This window comes from Hyphopichia burtonii (assembly GCF_001661395.1).
Source record: "Hyphopichia burtonii NRRL Y-1933 unplaced genomic scaffold HYPBUscaffold_7, whole genome shotgun sequence".
In the NCBI taxonomy this organism is placed as follows: domain Eukaryota; kingdom Fungi; phylum Ascomycota; class Pichiomycetes; order Serinales; family Debaryomycetaceae; genus Hyphopichia; species Hyphopichia burtonii.
Window position 1 is genome coordinate 497169 of NW_017963734.1, and position 19022 is coordinate 516190.

The 19022-nt window shown below is 36.4% G+C and overlaps 10 protein-coding genes and 2 non-coding genes across 12 annotated transcripts; 8 read left to right on the forward strand and 4 right to left on the reverse strand.

Moving 5' to 3' along the window:
• Positions 1-389: 389 nt before the first annotated feature.
• On the forward strand, positions 390-4174 carry MCM2 (MCM DNA helicase complex subunit; the record flags this gene model as incomplete). Its single annotated transcript, XM_020223688.1, has 2 exons — positions 390-2980; positions 3271-4174. 2 exons carry the CDS (start codon positions 390-392, stop codon positions 4172-4174), a joined length of 3495 nt encoding a protein of 1164 aa, XP_020074679.1.
• Positions 4175-4838: 664 nt separating this feature from the next.
• KRE1 (Kre1p) lies at positions 4839-5261 on the forward strand (the record flags this gene model as incomplete). Its single annotated transcript, XM_020223689.1, has 1 exon — positions 4839-5261. One exon carries the CDS (start codon positions 4839-4841, stop codon positions 5259-5261), a length of 423 nt encoding a protein of 140 aa, XP_020074680.1.
• A 514-nt stretch (positions 5262-5775) lies between these two features.
• RPS30 (40S ribosomal protein eS30) lies at positions 5776-7033 on the forward strand (the record flags this gene model as incomplete). The annotated part of the gene is made up of 3 exons (XM_020220262.1): positions 5776-5886; positions 5937-6248; positions 6851-7033. 3 exons carry the CDS (start codon positions 5776-5778, stop codon positions 7031-7033), a joined length of 606 nt encoding a protein of 201 aa, XP_020074681.1.
• Positions 7034-7149: 116 nt separating this feature from the next.
• Positions 7150-7953, reverse strand: HYPBUDRAFT_243510 (S-adenosylmethionine-dependent methyltransferase; the record flags this gene model as incomplete). Its single annotated transcript, XM_020223315.1, has 1 exon — positions 7150-7953. The coding sequence occupies one exon, from the start codon at positions 7951-7953 to the stop codon at positions 7150-7152; it is 804 nt and encodes a 267-aa protein (XP_020074682.1).
• A 65-nt stretch (positions 7954-8018) lies between these two features.
• HYPBUDRAFT_143395 (uncharacterized protein) lies at positions 8019-9454 on the forward strand (the record flags this gene model as incomplete). Its single annotated transcript, XM_020219853.1, has 1 exon — positions 8019-9454. The coding sequence occupies exon 1, from the start codon at positions 8090-8092 to the stop codon at positions 9452-9454; it is 1365 nt and encodes a 454-aa protein (XP_020074683.1). The 5' UTR covers positions 8019-8089.
• Positions 9455-9732: 278 nt separating this feature from the next.
• On the forward strand, positions 9733-11571 carry HYPBUDRAFT_7786 (uncharacterized protein; the record flags this gene model as incomplete). The annotated part of the gene is made up of 1 exon (XM_020223690.1): positions 9733-11571. The coding sequence occupies one exon, from the start codon at positions 9733-9735 to the stop codon at positions 11569-11571; it is 1839 nt and encodes a 612-aa protein (XP_020074684.1).
• A 72-nt stretch (positions 11572-11643) lies between these two features.
• Positions 11644-12795, reverse strand: HYPBUDRAFT_158456 (GTPase; the record flags this gene model as incomplete). Its single annotated transcript, XM_020222373.1, has 1 exon — positions 11644-12795. One exon carries the CDS (start codon positions 12793-12795, stop codon positions 11644-11646), a length of 1152 nt encoding a protein of 383 aa, XP_020074685.1.
• A 138-nt stretch (positions 12796-12933) lies between these two features.
• On the reverse strand, positions 12934-13707 carry HYPBUDRAFT_7788 (uncharacterized protein; the record flags this gene model as incomplete). The annotated part of the gene is made up of 1 exon (XM_020223691.1): positions 12934-13707. One exon carries the CDS (start codon positions 13705-13707, stop codon positions 12934-12936), a length of 774 nt encoding a protein of 257 aa, XP_020074686.1.
• A 315-nt stretch (positions 13708-14022) lies between these two features.
• HYPBUDRAFT_t144 lies at positions 14023-14094 on the forward strand. The gene has a single exon. It is a non-coding gene; the product is annotated as a tRNA-Met (tRNA).
• A 71-nt stretch (positions 14095-14165) lies between these two features.
• HYPBUDRAFT_153849 (uncharacterized protein) lies at positions 14166-15186 on the forward strand. Its single transcript, XM_020221761.1, has one exon. The coding sequence runs from the start codon at positions 14429-14431 to the stop codon at positions 14927-14929; it is 501 nt and encodes a 166-aa protein (XP_020074687.1). The 5' UTR covers positions 14166-14428; the 3' UTR covers positions 14930-15186.
• Positions 15187-15263: 77 nt separating this feature from the next.
• Positions 15264-18515, forward strand: PEX1 (AAA family ATPase peroxin 1; the record flags this gene model as incomplete). The annotated part of the gene is made up of 1 exon (XM_020218949.1): positions 15264-18515. The coding sequence occupies one exon, from the start codon at positions 15264-15266 to the stop codon at positions 18513-18515; it is 3252 nt and encodes a 1083-aa protein (XP_020074688.1).
• A 135-nt stretch (positions 18516-18650) lies between these two features.
• HYPBUDRAFT_t155 lies at positions 18651-18722 on the reverse strand. The gene has a single exon. It is a non-coding gene; the product is annotated as a tRNA-Cys (tRNA).
• Positions 18723-19022: the final 300 nt, after the last annotated feature.

Genomic DNA, 19022 nt, shown 5'->3' on the forward strand with positions numbered 1-19022 from the left:
TTAGAAAGCCGAACATGGCTGACGTTCCGCTACTGGTGGTTTCGTGGTCGTGGTACTAATCGAACACGGACATCGCTGGCACCAGGTTTACACCAGCAAAAGCATTCCAGGACTTTTCATTCTCACTAATTTACTCATGATATGGATGATATGGTTCCCACATCATGATACTCATTCTCTGGGGCTGATCAACTGGTGGAAATGCTATCTTCAAAGGATAAAAAACTGATCCCAATTGGGAATAAATTAAACGCAAAAACCAAAAACTAAATTTTTTTTTTTTTTTTTTTTTTTTTTTTTTTTTTTTCGAGAAATCAAAAGACTTCTTCTATTCTTTTTCACTAACTCTTTCTTTGCAAATACATTGAGCTTTCCGGTCGCTAATAAACATGTCCAGTCCAATAGAACATAACAGAAGGAAGAGACAGGCTGAAGATGATGTCGAAGAAGGCAATTCCCAAGCCAACTCTTCGCCAATTCCCTCCAGTCCTCCATTACCCTCATCACCAGCTATTCCATACGCCGACGAAGAAGAAGAGATTCATAATGACGTTGCTGATTTGAATCCTTCTGAAGAGGAAGAAGAAGGAGTGGATTTAATGGATGATATGGAAAGAGATTACCGTGCAAACGAAAAGGAAGATAGATACGATATTTCGAATATTGACGATGAAGAATACGAAGAGATGGATATTGGAGATAGAAGAAAGATTGACGAACGGTTGAATCGTAATGATATGATCTTTGGCCGTGAAAGGGGTGCAGACAATATGTATTTAGATGATGGTAGTGAACGTGATGAAGAGCTCAACGAATTTGGATTACCATTCCAAAGAAGAAGAAGAAGAAGATACGAAGATGAAGATGATGCCATGCTTGCAGATGAAGACATTGAACCGTTTAATGAAGAGTTGTCATTGGAAAGTTTGACTGATGTTAAGGCTGCAAGTATAACTGAATGGATTTTACAGCCTGCGGTATCCAGATCTATTGCCCGTGAATTGAAATCTTTCTTATTAGAATATACTGATGAAAAGGGAAGATCAGTTTATGGGGCAAGAATTAGAACTCTTGGTGAAATTAACTCTGAATCTTTAGACGTCAATTTTGCCCACTTATCAGAATCAAAGAGTATTTTATCATTATTTTTGGCTACTTCTCCAACTGAAATGTTAACTATCTTCGATAATGTTGCTATGGACGCAACAGAATTACATTATCCTAATTACTCACAAATTCATTCTGAAATTCATGTTAGAATTACTAATTATCCAAATTATTTAAATTTGAGAGATTTAAGAGAGAATAATTTGAACCAATTGGTTAAAATTGGTGGTGTTGTTACAAGAAGAACTGGTGTCTTCCCCCAATTGAACTATGTTAAATTCAACTGTTTGAAATGTGGTCATTTATTAGGACCTTTTGTCCAAGATGATAAATCTGAAGTCTCAATTTCTTATTGTACAAATTGTCAATCAAAGGGGCCATTTAGAATTAATTCACAAAAAACTCTATATCGTAATTATCAAAGATTAACATTACAAGAAAGTCCAGGTACTGTCCCAGCTGGTAGATTACCAAGACACAGAGAAGTTATCCTTTTAGCTGATTTGGTTGATATAGCTAAACCCGGTGAAGAAATTGAAGTTGCTGGGATTTATAAAAATAATTATGATGGTAATTTGAATATTAAAAATGGTTTCCCAGTTTTCGCTACTATCATTGAAGCAAATTCAGTTAAACGTAAAGAAGTTGGGTTAAATAATGAAGATTCATTAAATGCCTGGACTGAAGAAGATGAAAGAGAATTTAGAAAATTATCTCAAGAACGGGGTATCATTGATAAAATTATATCATCGATGGCTCCTTCAATTTATGGACATAAAGATATTAAGACCGCTATTGCATGTTCATTATTTGGTGGGGTTCCTAAAGATGTTAATGGTAAACATTCTATAAGAGGTGATATAAATGTTTTATTACTTGGTGATCCTGGTACTGCAAAATCTCAAATTTTAAAATATGCTGAAAAAACTGCCAATAGAGCAGTTTTTGCAACTGGTCAAGGTGCTTCAGCTGTTGGTTTAACTGCATCAGTTAGAAAAGATCCAATCACTAGAGAATGGACTTTAGAAGGTGGGGCATTAGTTTTGGCTGATAAAGGTACCTGTCTTATTGATGAATTCGATAAAATGAATGATCAAGACCGTACTTCTATTCATGAAGCTATGGAACAACAATCTATTTCTGTTTCCAAAGCTGGTATAGTCACCAGTTTACAAGCTAGATGTTCAATTATAGCTGCTGCAAATCCAACAACTGGTAGATATAATTCGACTTTACCTCTTTCACAAAATGTTAATTTGACTGAACCAATTTTATCAAGATTTGATATTCTATGTGTTGTTAGAGATTTGGTTAATCCTGAAGGTGATGAAAGATTAGCAAGTTTTGTTATTGATTCTCATATGAGATCACATCCATCCCAAACTGAAGATTTAGAGGATGATGAACAAGAACAAGAAATTGAAGAAGATGACGATGAGATGATTGAAGATACTCCTCTGAAGAAAACCAAACAAACCAGAAAACAAAAGATAAGTCAATTAAATAAACAACGTGAAAACGAAATCAGTCCAATATCACAAGAGTTATTGATTAAATATATCAAATATGCCAAAACCAAGGTTCAACCGAAATTACACCAAATGGATATGGATAAAGTGGCCAAGGTTTATGCCGATTTAAGAAAAGAATCCATAACAACTGGATCATTTCCAATTACTGTTCGTCATTTAGAAAGTATCTTAAGAATTGCTGAAGCATTTGCTAAAATGAGATTAAGTGATTTTGTTAGTCAAAATGATTTGAATAGGGCAATAAAGGTAAGTATTGATAGTTTTGTGGGAGCTCAAAAAATTACCGTTCGTAAAGAATTGCAAAAATCATTTATGAAGTATACTTTACCTACTAGAAAGAAGTAGAATGTTTATGTTGGGATTATGGTTTTCATTTCGTTATTTTCACTTTTAATACCTTTTTATTTAAATTATGTTATAGTAGACTCCGTACATCTGTAGATACGCGTAGCGCACCGAGCCAAAAAAAAAAAAAAAAAAAAAAAGCAAATAAGCAAAAAGAGAAAACGACATTGAAATATCTATTCAGATCTATTCAGATCTATTCAGCAACACATTAAACAATGTTGAACATAGATGAGTATGTTGAGTCGAACCAGAAAGACTGGACGGAGGTACTAACGGGAAATAGGACTATTGAAAACATCAAGCAGTGCAAGTATATACCGGAGTCAGACGTTGAAGAAATCTGTAGCAAAGTGATTGAATTACTAGTACAAGAAGCCAACATCCAATACGTTGATACACCAGTGACCATTTGTGGAGACATCCATGGCCAATTACATGATTTGCTCACGTTATTTGAGACTGGAGGAGAGTTACCAGAGACGCAGTATCTATTTCTAGGAGATTTTGTTGACCGAGGATTTTACTCGTTAGAAAGCTTGTTATTACTATTGAGTTATAAGGTAAGATATCCAGATAGAATCACCTTGATAAGGGGCAACCATGAACTGAGACAAATCACTACAGTGTATGGATTTTACGATGAATGTATCCGAAAATACGGAAATGTGAATGTATGGAGATACTGCAGTGAAGTATTTGATTATTTATCATTGGGGGCGATTGTTGGTGGTAAAGGAGGGGTTTTCTGTATACATGGAGGGCTTAGTCCTGATATTGATACCATTGATCAAATCCGAATACTAGATAGAAAGCAAGAAGTACCTCACGAAGGAGGAATGTGTGATTTGCTTTGGTCCGATCCAGAAGATGTACCGGGATGGGCCATTAGTCCTAGGGGGGCCGGATTTCTTTTTGGAGAGAATGAAGTTAATAAATTCAACAATGTTAACGATATCTCATTAATTGCAAGAGCTCATCAATTGGTAATGGAAGGTTATAAAGAAATGTTCAAGAATAAGTTGGTTACCGTATGGCTGGCTCCCAATTATTGCTATAGGTGCGGGAATATTGCTTCGGTACTTAAAATAGATGATGAATTATCAAGAGAGTACAAGGTATTCGAAGCTGCACCCCAAGATATTTCTAGTATTCCTTCCAAAAAACCGGTTATTGATTACTTTATATGAAAAGGAGACTTACCCAAAAGGACTACTTTACAACAACCAAGGCTTTCTATATTTAAGTTTATTTGCTCTTTCTTTCTGGTAAAAGGGCTTAATTTGCGACATACTTGAGGTCTCTATTATCGGTAATTGAAATTACTAATTTGAGACAATCGGTTGAACTATTCCAAACAATACCAGAAAAGAAAAGAACAAAGACTTTCTTCTGGATTTAAGAATCAGATTAAAGGGATTCTACAATATAAAGTCGTATTTTTGTGTGCCCTGACGCATTTGACGATGTTATACTGCTAGCATCCGGATTATCGCCAATACAATTTCAACTCCTTTCCGCTATCAAGCTTAGCTGAATTTCACTTGGTGAAGCTTAGTCTTGCAAGGCGTACTTGTGTTAGGGAATATCTGCCAAACAGCTTAAAATGAGTTTTTTTTTAAGACTATTACAAAGAACATGGTGAAAATTTTTCTTTTTTTCTTTTTTTTTTTCTCTTTCTATAGTCGTTTTTTTTCTTTTTTTTTTTTTTGCGTTTTGTGTGGTGGAACTATAATTAGTACCGGTTAAGGTTTCGTACTAGTTTTGGAGCTTATATATATATGAAGCAGATGATCCACCGAGTTTTCTCGAGAGTTGTACTCTAGCATCCTTGGATCTGGTCATTGTTGCATTATGAAGCTCATAAATCTTATTTTTTTCATCTTATTCCCATTATTCGTCTTTGCAGACGACGACAGCTCATCTTCATCATCCTCAGAAAAGAAAACCACCACCATGGTTTGGGTTACTGGTACCGATAGTGCAGGTGTCACCAAAACCACCCAATCTCCATTTTACCAATCCTTCATGACCACTTATACCAGTGAAGTTGTATCGAACGAACCCAAGCTGGGCAATATCGGATTGGGATCGCTTTCCAACACCGGGAACATTGGTAAGGTCAGATCGTACACCAAGGTCACCATCAGTCAAGCAGGGGCAAGCTCTCTCTTGAAAAATTCTCATTTATTGGCTAACGGCAGTGGCCTCTCTTTTGCATCCTACGTTGCGGTCTTATCCGTTGGTTTGGGGTTTTTCTACACTGTATTCATCTAGGCATCCTTCACTTCTCCCATTGCATTCTGTTCATAATTCGTCATTCAATATATTAAACCTATTTATAATCTGTCTTTCGTAAACACCTTTGTTTTTTTTGTAAAGGGCACCAAACTTTACCTTGATTCGATGCCTTGTTGAACGGTCCTTCTTGTTTACAATTTCTTGTCCGTCTCGCGTGTCCTACTGGCCCGTCGTATTCTGGCTGTCCAGACGTCGGTATTCTGTACCGTTATGAGTTGGTCGTATTTGTAATTCACAATCGGTAAACAGAGTTTTCCCATCGGACAAAAAGAAATTTTCCGGGTATTAGATCCGATTTGACAAGTCTTGTTTCCTGCACGCAGTTTCCTGCGCGCAGTCGCCCCTGGCCCCTCGCGCTCCCCCTCGACATGCACCCGTGCACCGGGTGACCCACCCATGCACCAGAAAGCGACTGGTATCTTTACCAATCACCACCTTCAGCTACTCCACAATTCAAACCACCTTCAGCTACTCCACAATCCAAACCACCATGTCACAACAAGCCGGCTACGGATCAATTCCTTCGGAGACCGCACCCAGCCCACCGTCCAAGTACGGGTCGATCACCCTCGAAAACAAGGGCTCGGTGGCTAGAGATCACGTATGTTTATTTGGCGGTTATTCAGGATTACCAAATACTAACTGATTTAGATGGCTAATGAAAGACTGTTTCTTGCGTACCTTAGAAGTAGTCTTTCTTTTATCACGATCGGAATCGGGGTGACCCAATTGCTCCGCTTGGAGAATGCCCATTCTTCGTATCTTCACACTTTGGCTAAACCTTTGGGTCTTTCTTTTATAGTCTTGGGCATTGCTACTCTTTTATTCGGTGCCAACCGGTACTTCTTGGTTCAGAACATGATGGTCAATAACCAGTTCCCGGCTACAAGATTGGGGATCATTGTGTTGATAGTTTCGGTGGTGTTGCTTATCTTGATTACTATGGTGGTGGTGCTAGTATCGGTATGATGCATTCCCTTTAGGGCACCAGCCCTGGACGTGACACGTGCTCTCGCTGATGGAGTTTTTCTCTGGCTCACGCATCTGCGTTAACAACGGAGGAAAAAACTTTTGTGACGCTTTTTTTTTTGTGACTTTTTCTCAAGAAATGGGAATTGCCCCTAGTCTGCTTTTTCCTCACTTTTTTAGTACTTGTTCAAAAAACTACTACTACTCTTTCATCCTTATTATAACCAAATCAAATAATACAAAATGGTATGTACGATCGATACGTACGGAGAATGCTGAGGCGCTTGCGTCCTTGATTCCTTGATTCCTTGATTCCTTGATTCCTTGAGTCCATGATTCCTTGATCCCTGAGTCCATGATTCCTTGATTCCTGAGTCCATGATTCCTTGAATTTTGAAATCTTGTAAGAGAAATGAAGAAGTGGAAGAAAAGAAGTTAAGAAGTTAAGAAGTGAAGTGGATCTATAAAGAAAGGAGGTAGTAAATGAATGAAGTAATGAGTGAAATAACGTAGTGGATGAAGTAATGAAAGTGAAGGAGAGGATGAGGAATTTACAGTGTTCTACTTTGACAAATGTGATACTAACAAGTTTATAGGGTAAAGTTCACGGTTCTTTAGCTCGTGCTGGTAAAGTTAAATCTCAAACTCCAAAAGTTGACAAACAAGAAAAGCCAAAACAACCAAAAGGTAGAGCTTACAAACGTTTATTGTACACCAAAAGATTTGTTAACGTTACCTTAGTTAACGGTAAGAGAAAGGCTAACTCCAACTCTGCTTAAATATAATCATTTGAAAATGTGTCTTTAACTTTATAATGATTTTATTTTAATGTCAATAATATATTACATCATCTACTTTTTTTAAAAAGAAGAGTTTTAATTGTCTATTTGTAGTTTTACCATTGAGGAATTATAAAATATGAATATACTCTAGATCTAATTTCAGCAGTATCTTCAGGTTCTTCTTTAAACATTGGTTGCCATATTTGTAAGTCAATTTGTTCCGCTTTAAACTCAAATTGTTCACTGGTTTGGAAAAATTTCAAATCTTCATGTAATAAATGGGCTCTATGTGGACTGAAAACAATTAACCCTTTTCCCAGTTTTTTCAATGTTTGTCTACATGCTTTCAATAACTTCAAATGTTCAGTATGATTGAAAATTAAATCAGATAATATAACCAAATCATACTTATCTTCTTCTTTAATATCTTCATAATTTGGTAAATCATCTTCGTCTTCAATATCATCCATGATTATCGATCTAACATCTTGTCCCCAAATATATCCCTTCACTTTAGTCTTTGTTTCCTTTGGTATTCCTTCACAATGATCAAAATTATATTGAATATTTTGTAATAATTCAGGATCAGGATAATCAGTCGATACTACCTTGGAGGCTCCATTAATTGCACAAACAATAGATGGTAATGATGCTGCTGCTCCTAATTCCAATACTTTTTTCCCCTTAACCAATGTTTCACTATGTTCATCCAAGTAATTGGCAGTAAATATCCCGGCATTCCATAATAAATGTCCCCATAATGGTGATTTCCCAACTAATCGTAATTTTAAACTACTTGGATCACTCTTTCCCTCTATTCTTTTATAATCAGTGAAATGGGCCTCTGGTGGTGGGGGACGGAATCCTTCTGGCTCCTCAAACAAGTTTCCCTCAATGCTAATTTCGTCGTCTGACATTCTTCAATGAACTACTTCTATCAAGCTGATGAGCTGAAAAAACTACAAAAAAAAAAAGACTGAAAAAGTGCTTTAAAAAAATGTATATGAAAAATGGGCTAGGCACTGCACTAACATCTTACCTTCTTATATAGACATGTCCCAGTATACACTATGGAGCCTTCCTAAAGATATTCGCCATATCATGCGAATATACCATCAGGCTTCCCTTGATATCACCAGTGCTTATCGTAATGATTATATTCGAAAGTACTTACAGAAATCAGATCCTCAATATAATATCTTCAGAAGGTATAAATTATTACATGAAAGACCTGATTCCAAGCATTTAAATTACCGAAGTGATGGGAGAACTGCTCCTTGGTTTCAATTCAATCCAAATGACTTTGAACCAATCTTGTCTAAAGTCATAAGCCCTATTTTCGAATCCACTAATTCTAAAAAATCAATCTGGGGTGATTTAGAAAATTTCAATGTTGATGATCTTTTCAATTCAAATGTGCATTCTCAAGAACAACCTGCTCTAATAAGTGATTCCAACGTATCGTCGAAACCTTTGCCTGCATTCGAATCTAATATCATGTCAATCCTAAGGTGCTACTATCAACCTTATCAAGAAATACCCAAGGTTAACCGTTTGTTGAAATCGTTCCACTGGTACCGTAATACTTTGCAAAATACTCCCATTATTATATTTTTGAAGCAGAAGAACCGATTGTTTGCTCAGTCTTCTCTTTCCCACATCAACAAACCTTTAGTTGATTTGAATAACTACATGAATGATTTATCTCTCCAGTTTTTCAACCAGGAAAATTTCGAATCCGGTGATGACAAGTTGAAAAGAAATTATCATTTGACTGATTTGACCTTGGTGGATATCTTCAATATGGCTATCAAGACAGAATCGCTAACATCTTTGGATTCACTAAATTGGTCTCGCATTAATCAAGTCGAGGATAAATTAGCATCGGTGCTACTGAAACATCAACAAGTGAATGTAATTGATTCCAACTCCACAGTTGTTGACAAAAAGGGTTCGGTTTCAAGAAAATTCATTCAAGAAAACCCTCTTTCGAGAATCTCCAATAGTTTATTACAGGACCCTACTCAAATCAAATACATCTTTCCTTATGATTTACAGTATTCCTCTTACCAAATGATAACAATCGAACAACCAGTCATACAAGAAGACCACTCCTTTTTACTTGATCATTTACAGAAACAAAGTGATGACTTTGAAATTATCGCAGTTAGATTGTCTCTAAACAATGATTTAATTAGTAACTTTTTTACAAATGACCTCTCGTCCTCCTCTAAGATACCAAGTGGTAACTACCAAGATATGCTTCAGGCCGCTAAAAGGTCTCACTTGTCCCTGGAGCCTAACGATCCTCATGCCCACATTGCTTCTTGTATCAAAAAATTGGGTGAAATGGGTTTGGCTACCGTTGATGAGGGCTCTACTAAAAACTGCATTTACCTATTCTCTTCGAACCAATGAGTCGCCGTCCCCTTCCCCTCTCTCCCTCTCTCTGTATAATAACTGTATATATGTAATGAAGTCTACCCCCACCAGATTGCAATGTACTTTTCCCAATTGTCGTTATTTGATGCAAAATTCTGCTGCCGCATTTTTGCTCCCATTAAAGATCTTACCAAAAGACAAAAAGAAAAAAAAAAACACTACTTCAGGCTAATCGATGTGAGCCTAAATCCATATAAGGACTCCTAATTGCACTTCATATTTGTTTTATTTCTCGCTAGATATATCAAGGAACCATGGCATTCTACATTGGAGCAAAGCGGGTGAGACCCTTTCGTGTTTTTGCAATTGTCCTTGCGTTGATTGTATTATTATACATTTTCAAGCTGATCTCGTATGATGATCACACGTTGCCACATAGCTTGAATCAGGTTGACGATATCAATGATTTTGTCCAATATACCGATGGCAAGAAACCTTCTTTTGATACCAGGGAGGAGATTCTTGAAAATTTACAGGATACTGACCTGTACGATGAGATTACACCTAAATTTTTAGCTAAATTGGATAAAGAAACTCGAAAATGCCCTAATTATGTTGATTATTCTCAAGAAAAGCATGCCCCTTTCTCGAAAGGTAAGTTCAAATTTCCCTTTATGAGACCAGCTCCTAAATGTAGGACATTTGTCTCTGAAGCAGTCGAATACGTGATTAAAGATTTGAAAAATAAGGCTAAGGATTTAGATTTAGCAAGATTGATCGAGAATTGTCTTCCAAATACTCTTGATACAACAATTTTATGGCATAAATCTACCTTGAATGATGGAGATTCTAAAACTCCTCAAACTTTTGTGGTTACCGGAGATATCCATGCAGAATGGCTTCGTGATTCTGCTAGACAATTATCGGTATACCAACCATTTGTCAAATATGATAAACATTTGCAGGAATTGATGAAAGGAGCCATCCATACACAGGCTGAGTATATAATCAATTCACCATATTGTAATGCATTCCATCCTCCTGTTGGATCTGGGGTTAAGAGAGGTGAATCCGCCATTGATCAAGTTTATCCAAGACCAGACTGGAGACATGTTTTCGAATGTAAATATGAATTGGATTCCTTGGCTTCATTCTTAACTTTGAGCAATGAATATTACCTTAACTCAAATGGAGATAAGTCTTTTATAACAAATTCTTGGTTAAAGGCTTATGAAAGAATCATGATTGTCTTAAAAAGAGAATCCCAACCAACTTTTGATGAAGAAACTGGCCAAGCGCTCAATTTTTATTATTCATTCCAAAGACAAACCAATATTGGTTCGGAAACTTTGCCATTATCTGGAGTAGGTAATCCAGTAAATTATGGAACTGGTTTGATAAGATCTGCTTTTAGACCTTCTGACGATACTTGTATATTACAATTTTTCATTCCTGCAAATGCTCATATGCTAACTGAACTTAAAATAGCTAGAAAGAATTATTTAAATGAGGACTTGGATTATCATATTGACTTGAGTCCCTTATTTGCTCATACGGATGAATTCATTGACGGTATAACCAAAGGTATTGAGAAGTACGGAATTGTTGATCATCCAGTTTTTGGAAAAGTCTACGCTTATGAAATTGACGGCTATGGAGGTAATATTTTTATGGATGATGCAAACTTACCTTCCTTATTATCTTTACCCGATATGGGATACCTTGATAAGGATGATAAAGTATATCAAAATACCAGGAAAATGGTATTGTCGAAGGATGGTAACCCATATTTCTTGAAAGGATATTCATTTGAAGGTATTGGTGGTCCTCATATCGGTATTCAAAATGCCTGGCCAATGTCATTATTAGTGAGAATGAGAACTACTGATGATGATGATGAAATCTTAGACAGTCTTAACTATATCATGCATAATACTGCAGGGTTGGGTTTGATGCACGAAAGTGTTCATGTGAATTCAAGAAATGGCCGTGATTTTACTAGATCCTGGTTTGCCTGGTGTAACTCAGAATTCGGTAAGACTATTTTACATTTAGCAAAACATAAACCCCATTTGATATTTAAAGAGGAATTCGCTAATACTGAATATGATATTGACTCGATTTTGTCAAATTTTAAATCGACTAACATCTAGGTGAAGTAATATAGGTGGTTTCATTAATGCATTCAGAAGTACATACTTATATATTATAAAAATACAATTCAATTAACGTTTAATATATTCAGCAATGTTTTCAGCTGTTTTGGAAGAAGCTGTTTTGGCAGTAGCATCAAATGCAGCTTGATAACGAGCTTGTAAATCAGCATCTGTATTTTCACTTACTTCTGAATTACGATCTTCAGGGAAAGTGTATTCACGATCAGTTTCATCTTCGTCTCTCAAGACTTCTCCTTGATATTCATCTTCTTCCTCATCTTCTTCATAATCAGATAAAACTTCAGAATCTTGACCTGATTTTCTATTTTGATCTTTAATGTCCAAGTCCTTCATTAAAGAATTTAATGATTTGGCTTTTCTTTTCTTTTCATCTTCCTCTTTTTGTTTTAATATTCTTTCTCTTTCAGCTTTATAATATTCGTTATATTCTTCAACTTTATTATCAACCGCATCGAGAAATTCGTCAAATCCTTCACCACTGAAAGCACTACAGCCAACAACATCTAAGTTTGAATAAAATTCTTCCAACATAAGAGACATTGAATTTACAAGCGAACTCATATAACCAGAAGACATACCATCTTCACCGTTTAATTCTTGATCTTCTCTTAATGCCGATTGGAAAGATTCAAAATCTTGCATCCACTCTTTAGCAAAATCAGCTTTCTTGACATCAGTTTTGTTAAATACAATAATCATTGGTAATTTGGTCTTATATAGAATGGAGCACGCATATAACATATTGGAAATAAACGTTGTTGGAGAAGAGTTTCTTGGAGTATCAACTATATAAGCAATGACTGTTGGGAAGGTGGAGGCGAAAGCTTCTGTTATTATAGCTCCTGATGCAGACCAAATGAAACATTCAATTTGACCAGGGGTATCGATAATGACATTCTCAAACTTATCTGATCTTTTTTCAACCAATTTGATAACTTGATCAATCTTAGTTGAAAACAAGTTCAATGATGTCACAATAGCACCATTTGGACCCAAATTATATTCTTCCATGACTTTCTTATACTTAACTGAATCTCTTATATCTATATTTGCACCAAATGGAACTTTCAATACTGCCGGATCTAAATTAATCACATATGGTGGAGTCTTTTTTGAGTGTAAATGCGAATTCAATCTTTGCATGAAAGTGGTCTTACCAGACCCAGCCATACCTATACATAAAACAGTTGCAGGTGCCATATTTAATCGTGGAGTTGTCTATAAGTAAAGAACTGAGTGCTAGGGTTTATCTTTTTTTCACTTTTTGCGATGGATTATAAATGCGTACATAAAAATGTCGTGAGAGATTGTAAAATGTCGTGTTATATACTATCACTACTATATAGGATACTGGTTTAATACTCGTTCAACAATGCCATCATAGAGAGAGTCATGGGACAATATCTGGATGTTTTCTGCCTCTGCTTTGAAGACCTTGTCCACTTTGGGTCCACCGGGTCCACCAATGTTTGGCAATGCTTGTTGTTGTTGTTGTTGAGAAATTAATTCATCAGCAGCAGTAGAATCTCCCATTAGTAAAGAGTAAATAGGTCTTAAACCGAATAAGTTGACAAAATACCAGGAGATTGCCGAAACGTATTTTACATCCAAATCAGGTGTAGCGACTCCATTTTGAAGCATGGATTTAAACCCATCAGTTAGAGGGAAAGGTAATTTCATGATAACAAATCCAGCAAAGAAATAATTGACCCAACCCATGATGAGGGTTTGAGGGATGTAGTTCATCAAGCTCCCTTTGGCCATATTCACTAAAGCATCATTTGTTGCACCATCAGTAAATGGATTTGCTGGAGTAGCACTCGACGATTCAATTTTTGCATAAAACTCGGTAGAATTAAGTTTTTCAAGGTAGTATTGTTGTCTGATATCAAATTCGTCTTTAGTCAAAAGGCCGTTATTGGAACGAAAACAAGCAGCACGTTTCAAGAACTGTTTTTCTCTGGATTCTTTGTAGCCTTCTAACTTTGGTTGGGGTTTGAGAAGAAGTGTAACGTTTGATCTCAACAACCCCACCAAAACCATTGCGAAGGTAATCGGTAACAACACCCAGTACTTCAACTGGGGGTCAAGAATGAGATCTAGGGACGCCATTGTGGTATTTGCTAGAATTCAATGGTTAAAAGCAGCGTGAAGTTAAGGTTAATTTTGATGTTTGTCAAATTTTAAAATTCAATTGGTCTTGGTGTACGGGTGGTTATTTGGGCAAAAGAGATATTACTGGCCAATTCTTACACGATTCCATTGTTCCCAGTTACTCTATGAATTAAATTGTCAATCAAAAGGACTTGCTATTGAAAGGGGCACTCAGAGTTGAAGAAACAGAACTTTTTGTGAAAAACCGTACTTTTCTCATCATAGTTGTCTCTACTCATGTGTTAAACCAGAGAATCTTTAACTACACTAGTCAGCGCAGTGGCGCAGTGGAAGCGCGCAGGGCTCATAACCCTGATGTCCCAGGATCGAAACCTGGCTGCGCTAGTATTTTTTTCTATCTTTCTTAATTTTTTTTTTGCAATTTCACAATTCAAAACGTAAAAGCCAATATCAACACGATAGCCGCAGGTCGAATCTTCCCGGACAGCGTATATGAATGCTCCAACGAACCCCAGCGATTGTGTTTGCAGAAGCACATCACTAAGACATAGTATGTGTACAGACCGAATCACTAGTAATTTTTTTCTCTGTCGCAGGATGACAGAAGGATAGAACTATAGTTATAGATCCAGTATTGGTTATAGGTTCGGTATTGGCTCAGAGTTACTGCTAAAAGAAACAGAATAGTAGCATAATATAGATTGGAGTATATTGCAAGATGGGCTGGTTCGGAAGTGCACCTTCAAAAGTCTCTAGTGTATCGGAATACAAGGACGAAGAACCCGTTGAATACTTGGAGGACTTACCTCCAAAGTTTGAAGACCAGGAGCCAATGAAACAAAAACAGCTTGAAGCCACATATGCAGCTGCCTTTTCCCAAATCAAGTTATCTGACTTTAAACCATCGACTTTTTTAAACATGCCTTGTTTTAGAGAAGCGATGATCACCGGGTTCCAAAGCATGGGTGTTTTGGGGGTGGTAACCTTTTTAATCCATAAGAACTTCAGCAGAGCCATGAATTGGGGTGTGGGTGGGTTCTTCATTGGTAATGTCATCAGCTTCAACCAATGTCGAGCCATAAGAAGAAAATCACTCGATAATATGAAAAAGGCCCAGGAAGCAAACCATGAAAGAAACGTTAAAAAATGGCAAGAACAAAATCCCAATGCTGACGATGAACAATTCAGAAAATGGCAAGAGGTTCAAGGTAAACGATAGCTTTATCTGGAGAAAGTCTTCCATTCTTTTCTGTTTTCACTTATGCCTTGTGTATATTCCTCTCTGTCTGTCATTTCACTTCTAGCTCTAGCTCGGTATGTTATTCAAGTATTATAATTGTATATAGGTTCATGATATTCGTTTTGTAAGTATTTGGTCCGGTTATTAAGAGGAGGGGGGACACTATAGTTGCAACCTCGGCCCGTACCGAAAAATCGACTTTGATGCGCTGCGTCGGGTACCAAATTAAAAATCTGGAGAAATAATTGAAAAAAGGTTGATAATCTTCCAATTACTATTCTTTTTCTACAAGGCCGTTTATACATTAGTCAGTATGGAGAACCACAGGGCCACGGTTGCCTACAAGTCCTTGCGGACGAATTTTGTCAATTTACCATCATCTGCCAATGGGGTTCTTAACAATGCTAATATCGCACCTCAGGATGTGATAATAGAGGTGGTGACACTGTCGGGATCAAAATATTACCTTGGATGGAGTGGTATGGGTTCAGGCTCTCCTAGAAACTTTGATCTTGATCCTGTTGTCGCCCAGGTGCTTAATTTAAATGAAAAACAAGAAATCACCTTCAATATCAAGCTCAAAAATCATGAAAGTTCGTCCATTTACCTTGAGCCAGAAACCCCTTCTGATTGGGAGTTGGTTGAGCTTCATGCGGGCGTTTTGGAAAACGTCTTGATCTCTCAGGCACGAGCAGCTGCTGTGGGGCAGAAAATTGTTGTTTTCCCCAGTAAAACTTCATCCGCCAAGTTGATCATAACAAGTATTGGTTCTGAGGATCATTCATTCGTCAAAATTAATCCTTTTGCAGAAATTGCTGTTGCTCCCAAAGAAAGAGAGAAAAGAGCCAGCTCTGTATCCGGTAGATCCAACAGATCCTCAAGAAGTGGTAAAAGATCGACAGAAGACTATTCAAATCTACCATCTGTTTTGAAAAGAGCAATCTCTTTACCTCATAATTTATTTGATCGTCTCCCTCCTAATTCTAACCCTGATGGATACGAGATTTATGCTAATTTGAATGATTTCCCCCCAGCTTTCAGAAAAGCGGATTATGTTGCAACATCTATTATTGCTGGTCCTGATCAAAAGTATAATACTGTGACTCCATCTCAATCGCAATCGCAAACTCAATCGCAGCCGCAGACTCAAACTCAGTCGAATGATCAAGATAAATCGTTTGTTCCAATTAAGGAAAATAAGCGGGTTGTTGCAAAAATAATTGATTGTAAAGACTGTCTTCCAAATAGCATTGGTGTTTCATATAAGTTGGCAGTTGCTTTGAATACTGAATTCAAAACAGGTTATATGGCATTGTTAAAGCCTGCCGTTAAAAGTGTTCCTAAAAGACCTTCAACTCTCATTGTGCATCCGTATATCACTCAAACAAAGAAAAACAATCAAATTAGTTTAAATTCGTCGGAAAAGAAAGATCAAGAAACTAAGCTAGCTCAGCAATTATCAGATTTCTTATATAATAAGGTCTCTCCAATGTCACTGTCTCCAATAACAAATTATATCAAACTTCCAATAATTCCTCATTTGTTACCAAATGGAGGGCTTTTAAAATTTAAAAGATCAGACGACGTCAATGCTTGGATAAAGCCTTATGATCTCGAGAATAAAAAGCCTCCCAAATTTGAAGTTGGGGAAGATCTTTTGAGAAATGCCTCATTTATAGAAGAAAGCCAGTCAAATTCTGATGATGATATCGAATCTGCCATTGGTATGGATACTATAATCAACGAAATTGTTCAGTCGATAAGTACTTTTAGAAATTCCGGTACTTTGGTCCATGGAAACCTGGGGAGTGGTAAATCTCTTCTTTTACGTATAATTGGTAAAGAATTGAATTCTAAATATGGATATCATACCAAGTTTGTCTCCTGTGAATCAATAATGAATGAAAACTTCAATATGTTGTCTTCAAATCACTTTACAAAATGGTTTCAAGAATGCTCATGGCATAAACCTTCTTTACTTATCTTAGATAACCTAGATAAAATTTTGTCCGCCGAGGTTGAACATGCTGATTCAACAAATTCAAAACAATTAACTGAGTTTTTTATTTCACAATTACTGAGGATTCAGAGTCAAAATAACAGTAATGTTTCAATCATTGTTTCTGGAATATCAAAAGAATCATTTAATGCATTCTTGTTTCAATCCCATTTAGTAGAAAATTTCCATCATCTTCGTGCTCCAGATAAAGGAACTAGAGCTGAAATCTTAAACACTTATATACAAAAGTCTCTAGGCTGCACCATTGATTTCGACATTATGGATATGGTCTCAGAAACTGAAGGTTATTTACCAAATGATTTAAAGATCTTATGCGAAAGAATGTATCACGAAAGTATTTTTAATTCAGCTGCAGAAAAGGGATCGGAATCCATAAAATCAATTACTAAAAACATTTTTGAAAAAGCTTTCGAAGGTTATACACCTTCTAATTTACGTGGGGTCAAACTACAAAAATCCTCAATTAATTGGACTGATATTGGGGGGCTAAAAGAAGCTAAAAATATGATGTTGGAAACATTAGAATGGCCAACAAAATACGCACCAATTTTTGCTAATTGTCCTTTAAGGTTAAGATCTGGTATTTTACTCTATGGCTACCCTGGTTGTGGGAAAACTTTACTTGCGAGTGCTATTGCTGGTCAGTGTGGTCTCAATTTCATTTCTATCAAAGGTCCTGAAATTTTAAATAAATATATCGGTGCTTCAGAACAATCGGTCAGAGATTTATTTGAAAGAGCTCAATCTGCTAAACCTTGTATCTTGTTTTTTGATGAATTCGATTCTATTGCGCCAAAAAGAGGGCACGATTCTACTGGGGTTACTGATAGAGTTGTCAATCAAATGTTAACTCAAATGGATGGTGCTGAAGGTCTAGATGGTGTGTATGTATTGGCCGCCACGAGTAGGCCCGATTTGATTGATTCTGCCCTTTTGAGACCCGGTAGATTAGATAAAAGTGTGATTTGTGATATGCCAAATTACGAAGATAGATTTGATATACTCAAGACTATCACAGACAAAATGAGCTTGAATGATGATGTTAATTTAGAAGAAATCGCTAAAAATACAAGTGGATTCAGTGGTGCAGATATGCAAGGTTTAGGGTATAATGCATATTTAAAAGCAGTTCATGTTAAATTATTGAATGACGAGAAACACGCTTTGAAAGGTGAAAATAATAGTAGTGATAAGAAAACATATGAGTTTTTCCAAGTGAATCCTGAAAAATTCAAGAATACGAAATTAAGACCTGCCGATAGAGTGAAAATGGTTCAACAAATCGAACAAGTTTTTGCAGGAGATCAAACTAACAATGGCGGCCATAAAGCTTCAGATTCAAGTAACTCTAATGATACCTCCCTGATTGTTCGTATCTGCCACGCAGATTTTTTGGAATCCCTTAAAGAAACAAAACCTTCTATTTCTGTTACTGAAAAACAAAAGCTTGAAAGAATTTATGGTCAGTTTGTTTCAGGAAGAGATGGTAACATGCCAGATGGCTCCGCAAGTAACGACATAGGTGGCCGTACCACTCTTATGTAATGTTGATCTGTAAATACAAATATATATTGTTTCTAGATTAATTGCATTCGAAAACATTATTGCGAGTATTTGGTAGACAGACGAGACACTTTTTGCAGCTAAAACAACAGAAGTAAAATGCAAAAAAAAAAATAAAGCTCGCACTCAGGTTCGAACTAAGGACCAATAGATTTGCAATCTACTGCGCTACCACTGCGCCATACGAGCTCTATTCAAAAATTTTTAGAAAATATGTATTTGAGTTACAAAAGTATTTATTAATATTAAAAACTTAGAGTAATTAGAGAGCCTTCAAATACACATTTGTTTTGGACCTTTCTCTCATTTCATGAATACTGGTGTCGAATATAGATGTTCTGTCTCAAGAAAATAACATTTTTGAAAAAATTAAGCTGTAAACCAGAATCTCTTGCAGTTTCACTTCAAAATTCTATAAATAAATTGCCCCCAATACAAAGTTCCGATGACTCTCATTTCATTACTTGGATGTGTAAGTTTCTTCTTAAT

Coding starts and splice junctions, on each gene's coding strand:
- HYPBUDRAFT_153849 (XM_020221761.1), top strand. CDS start 14,429: ATGGGCTGGTTCGGAAGTGCACCTTCAAAAGTCTCTAGTGTATCGGAA.